Here is a 6,487-nt window from a genome sequence, read left to right as displayed (position 1 = left end):
TATATATAATATATATATATATATATATATATGTGTGGTGGCCCAGGAAAACAGGGTATAATGTGAAAAAATAACTTTTCTTCATGTTTAGGTTTTCTGATAGAGCAACTTTAGCTGATTATCATGCTTTTTAAATTATGTTTCTAGCTTAATTAGTGACAAAATTAGACAACTTCAAAGCGGATGACACCTATGGCAATGAAACTGAGAAAAACGGATTTTAAAATTGAACTTGTATTTTTCAACTTTTCGAATCAGATAACAACTAAGAACACAAATACCATTAACAATTATAATAAAAATTGGGTATATACATACATAATGATACTAAGGCAATGAATTATATTACATTATATGATATTAGAATTAGTATTTACAAGCAAACACACTCATCTCAACTGGTCTGTCTCCGTAAAAGCGAGTCAAATAATTTGAAATAAATGACACTTTTAAAAAAAAGGTTACCTCCCTCTACCACTCTCCCATCCATCCATGTTATACACTCACCCAATTTGCATTCCTGTTTTGACACACATTATATTTAATTGTCTTTAACACCTATGACAATTAATAAATTTATTTAGTCTAACTTACAAGTCATTTATTCTTAGAACGTTTCGTTTTTGGAGCCTCGCTTTCCTCCTCTTCCATGTCCACCTCACCCCTCTGTCTGACATTAAGTTCCTGGACTGGTCGTGGAGCGACAATGTCCTGGAACGGTTCCTCAACAAATTGACGAATGTCATTATATAGATACCACTGTCTCTGAAGAGTGAGTCCGTTCGGTTGGATTTGGGGTGGTAATTCATTCTGAATTGGTAGGGGAACTTTCAAGAGTGAATGAATAATTTCTTCCGAATCCACATTCACTTTGGTGATTACAGATCCAGTCGAGGTGAAACGAAAGTGATGGAACTTCTTAATGCCAATCAACTTTGAAAAAAATTTTGATAGGTGTTTAGTCCAGTCAAACATTGGAACGAGAATGTCTCCCTCCTGATTGCCACAAAGTTGAGCAGAATTCATCACAGATGAAGAATTAACAACATCTGCCACATCGTTTAGCGTATTAATTTTAGTTTTTTTGTAAAGTCGCTTGATCAGGCCAAATCCACAGTCAGGACTAAATTTTGTATGTCCAGTTATGAGAAAACTAAGATTTACTGAGGAATGTTGACCAGTTATAACTCGCCACAAAAGATACCACACCATGGCGGAATTTTTATTTTGCCCACTACAATTATCCGCATGCAAATGAAGATGTTTCTCTCCCAATCCATAATGTTGAAAAAAGTAATGGAGCAATGAAATGACACAGTTGGCTCCTTTGCCAGTGTTGAATTCCTCATCGATGAGGAAGTTGACTTGACGTGTCAGGGCCTCACAGTTGACACCGAAAAGACCACATCGACGAGGAACCTTGAAGTAGATGGGGCCTGGTTGCAGAGGGTTGGAGGATACATCAGCTGCTGGGCGAAATCAAAGCTGTAGTGCACAGTCCCATCCAAGGAGCAGGGTTCCTGTCCACTAAGACTCATGCCGATAGGGAGATTCCGTTTCACCTCATGACAGACCGTTTGGTAAAAAGATCTCTCCTGGGTAACATTCAGAAGATGATCTTCGATGTCCTTTATGGCTGCGGATTTTGCATGATCAGGGAGATTCGCTGAACGATTGACCTTTGCCAAGCCTTGCTGGCAAATGAAACAGATCAGTTGCAGGTTTCATGGTGGTGACAAAGGGAGTGAGTCTTTGCCACAACGATCTAAATGTTCTCTCCGCAACTTTACGACTGCTGGTGACGTCAACAGCTGAACAGTATTCTTTGTAGACTTTCCTTTTGGTACAGTTTGTTGGTAGAAGTTTTACATCACTCACCCAATGATGCGGGGTTCTTCCTGGCAGAGTGATGGCATGAAGATCAGCGTAGTTACTAATGAAAGTGGTTACTTGCTGAACATCAGAAATGGCCAGTGTTTTAGAGGGCAGTTTTTTTGTGCTTTTGTGTACACGTGGTTCAACACCATTAGTTTTTAGGTGAGCGATGAGGGCATCCAGTTTTCCTTTCGCAATGCAGTGAAGAAACATAAACAAATCTCGACAAATTTTAAACCCATGGTGAAAATAGTCATTCCTACTTCTTTGCCTTTTTTGCTGATGCTTTTGTTTAGGACGACAAGTTTCAGAAGACAGGTGGATGGTGCATTCAAGTTTACTCAGAATGACAAGGTCAAGCTCATTATGCACCATTCCTTGGTAGTGCAGTCGAGTGTCCTGGAGAACAGTAGGGGAAAACTGGAGGTAGCATGAAGAGCCTGAATTCAATTTGCAGTTGCATGGTTTGATATGAGGATCAGCAGGTGGTTCATTAGGTGTTGTAGTGGGAGTTTCCTCTGCAAGTGTGTGAAGAATAATGTTGACTGAATCCACAATGGGACAGAATGCATTTTCTTCCTCTTCAGTAGCACTTTCCTCATCTGAAATGAAAACAGAGAGAATTTATGTAATAAGATTGTATAATAACTACCATGAGATATATAAATGCAACTATAGTATAGCCTTTTTTAAAACTTTAAGTTTATGTCTATGATCTCACTCTCTTTACCTTGTCATTGTTGTTAGATACAATTCCTAACTATTTTTTTAAAATCAGAAATAGGACTGAGAATCTAAATACCAATAAAAATACGAATTGATGCTCGTAATTTAATAGTTGTAGGATCATGTTAAAAGCGTCTGAAATATCTGCAATGAATATGAATCAATAAGAAAAGTGGTAAAGAGATGAAACTTATGCTGAGTACTCTAGTAATAGTAAGACTAAGACTGCGTTTGAGAACAGCTCAAGTCGAAGTTGCATATAATTAGAATGAGGTGAAAGATCATTGGATTCATGTGATAAATTTATATAAAAAAAGGTAAAAACAAAGAACTGATAGCATTTGGAGTTGCCCTGACATTGTTAAAGACTAGATTTCAGTCACATCAGAGTCTTGTTTACTCGAGGCCCTACTTTCATTTTCGTCACCGGTCAGTCCTGAAATTTGGCACTCGATCGACCAGCCCAAAACAAACATTTAAAGCATAAAATAAAACTCACCTGGGCTTGTTTCTTCATCAGATGATGAATCTTTGTCTTCGATTCTTGAAGAAAAGTAATCATTTATCATTTCTTGGTGAGCGGCATTGTCTGTTTTGTTAAGATTTAGCAAGAGTGCAATGGAAGAATCGTCGAAGAACGCCATGATTGTTGTGGTTAGTGGTTGTTTTTTACCGTAGAAACACTAAAGGTTGAGATAGTAAAAAAGCCTATGTAAAAAGTAAAATTTGTAAATATACATAAATCATTTTTAAAATATACGTATGAGGGTTTGATTTTTTTAATGAGTCGTTTTCAGGTTGAAAATAGCTGTTTTTGCTCTATTTTCAGCCCTTTTTAGGACACCAAATTTGTATTTACTGATCGGTGAACCGTGCCTAGGTTTACGGTATGCGCAGTACAACACAAAGAAAGATAACCATGCGCACAAGGCAATAATCAAGAGAAGAAAGAATTTCCTTTTCATTGATGTGCGATAGTCGAGGCTTCAGACCGGCGAAGAGGCAAATATTTTCAGTACTAGGAGGTCGGTTCAAACCCATCCTCCGCATCAACTTGGATGGAAATTTGTCAATGTTTATCGACACCCACGTCATATAAATATTAAAATAAAAATATTTATGGCTTATTATCATGCAAATGCTTTCACACACTTATAGATCGATAATCAGAGATAATCTTGAGTGAAAAAACTCAATTTTGATAGTTTACCCCAAATTCATCTATTTTAGCCTGTTACGGCTTTTCGTGTCTTGCGTCTTATACCCGATTTTGCTGGGCCACCACACATATATATATATATATATATATAATATATATATATATATATATATATATATATATATATATACATATATATATATAGAAAGATAGCGAATGAATATTTTTATAGGAAACATGAGTATCAATTAATTTATTGGTTCCTGTTAATTTTTTGTTTGTGTCTACTTACTGCCAGGCGAAAACACAATATTAATTATCACTCCTACACTCTAGTATAATTATATTAATCATAGTAAACACAATGTTAATTTTTCACTGACCCTTGGCGCACAGTTTTCTCGCTATGTGTGATTTTTTGAGTTGACTATAGAGCAGTGAGCTCTAAATAGAGGAAATGGAGAGAGAGAGAGAGAGAGAGAGAGAGAGGGGAGAGAGAGAGAGAGAGAGAGAGAGAGAGAGAGAGACCGTTATGTCTCCCCACACCCCCTTATATGAGTTTTTCGACGGGAGTTGGAGAATCTCGAAGAGCCAATAATATTCCTGATTTTGGCATTCCTGTTATTATTGGTCGTTGTCCGTAGTTCAATCGGATCTGGTTATCGAAATGTAGGTTTATTACCTCCCGCTACGAGTGTCAAATCTTCCACATGGTCGCAGGCGAGTGCGAATTGCAAGTCCTAATGCAGGTGAGAAACCAGATGGCTCTCCTTCCATTGTACCAGGGCAAGAACGATTGACACATTTGCCACGCTACGAAAGCCGTTATATTGTCACGACAATGGTTTGGGTTGCGTTACGTGTTGTGACGTATTTACAATCGTGGGAAGGTTGAGGCGATTGAAATATGGCATTACAAGACTCATTGTCAAACGTCTCAACAACTACATTAATTTCAACAATATGCGTACTGTTTTTCAATCCGCCTATAAGTAATCACACAGCACAGAAACAGCGCTTTTGCGTGTCCACAATGATATTATCGACCTCTTGACAAAAACGATATTGAAATACTACTGCTGCTGGACCTAAGTGCCCCGTTCGACACTGTGGATCATGCAATACTACTACTACTAGACCGAATGCAGAGGCTCTTTGGAATCGGAGACAAAGCTTCAAAATGGTTTTCATGCTATCCACAAGATCGGTCACAACGTGTTCTCATAAATGATTCCCTTTCACCACTAACAAAACTGCAATTTGGCGTTCCACAGGATTCAGTGCTTGGCCCTTATAAAAATATTTTCACAATGTACACAAAGCCCTTAAGCAACATAATCGCGACCTTCTGTCTCAGTCATTATCTCTACGCCGATGACAAACGCATGGATGACAAACAACAAGCTTAAATTGAACGAGGACAAAACTGAGCTGATTGTATTCAAAATAACAGGAAAGGCTATTCTCATTGACCAACTGTCCTTCGGCGAATCTGTTATTAAAAGTTCCAATGTCGTTCGAAACCTTGGCGTCTTTTTTGACACTCAACTAGGCATGCGCGCACACATAACAATGTGCTGTCAGGCGATCCATAACACTCTCCAAATGATATGCAGAATACGGAATTTTATTGATGACGAAACATGCAAAACACTAATCCATGTCCTTGTTACCAGCCACTTGGATTATTGTAACTCTCTGTTGTACGGCCTACCAAAAACATCGCTGAACAGACTACAGTTGATACAAACAAAACTGGTCGTATAGTTATAAGGACAAGGCCTTGGGGCCATATAACAGTGGTCCTTAAGTCATTGCACTGGCTTCCAACAGAGAAAAGAATAAAATACAAAAATCGCATGTTTTGCTTACAATTGCCTTCACCATACATCACCTGAATACCTTGAATGCCTTGTCGGGGATTATAAACCAACTCGACCTCTGCGATCCGGCAGTTCTTCGCTAATGGGGAAAAACATCCCAAGAACAAAGTTTGCTGAGCGTGGTTTTGCATTATCGGCTCCAATCGCATGGAATTATTTTTTACCACCTAAAACCCGACAATGTGAAAGTCTACCTGTCTTCAAACGGCATCTAAAAACATTTTTTTTCATTCTGCTTATCGTGATTCTATGTGAACTTCGAACAAGATATTATTGTGTGACTGTTGTAGTGATTTTGTAGTCGAATGAATGAACATGTGTGATACTTTAAAAAAAAACTATTGTAAAGCACCTCTGAGCACTATTTGTTGATACTAGCGCGATATCAAATAATAATAATAATAATAATAATAATAATAATAATAATAATAATAATAATAATAATAATAATAATAATAATAATAATAATAATAATAATAATAATAATAATGATGATGATGATAATGATGATGATGATGATGATGATGATGATGATGATGATGATGATGATGATGATGATGATGATAATAATAATAGTAACAATAATGATAATAATAACGGTAATAATAATAATAATAATAATAATAATAATAATAATAATAATAATAATAATAATAATAATAATAATAATAATAATAATAATAATAATAATAATAATAATGAAATAAATAATTGAGCTTTTATATAGCGCAATATCCACTAAATATGCTCAAAGCGCTTTACAAGGGGTCCCTGGCCAACAGCAACATTTAACATTTAGGACGGGACATGACGCCTGTTAGGCGATGTTATATTTTTTTTAGGA

At 36.7% G+C, this 6,487-nt stretch overlaps 1 protein-coding gene across 1 annotated transcript; it reads right to left on the bottom strand.

Annotated features, from left to right (window-relative positions):
• Positions 1-218: 218 nt before the first annotated feature.
• On the bottom strand, positions 219-3,231 carry LOC144964358 (uncharacterized). Its single transcript, XM_078898485.1, has 2 exons — positions 3,101-3,231; positions 219-2,477 (listed from the first exon to the last, which is right to left on the bottom strand). The coding sequence occupies exons 1-2, from the start codon at positions 3,168-3,170 to the stop codon at positions 1,654-1,656; spliced, it is 894 nt and encodes a 297-aa protein (XP_078754611.1). The 5' UTR covers positions 3,171-3,231; the 3' UTR covers positions 219-1,653.
• Between the last annotated feature and the right edge of the window lie 3,256 nt (positions 3,232-6,487).

This window comes from Berghia stephanieae, chromosome 1 (genome assembly GCF_034508935.2).
Source record: "Berghia stephanieae isolate SIO BIC M18660-M18661 chromosome 1, UCSD_Bste_1.3, whole genome shotgun sequence".
Taxonomy (NCBI): domain Eukaryota; kingdom Metazoa; phylum Mollusca; class Gastropoda; order Nudibranchia; family Aeolidiidae; genus Berghia; species Berghia stephanieae.
Note: the sequence above shows the minus strand (reverse complement) of the source record. Positions and strands in the feature narration are given on the sequence as shown.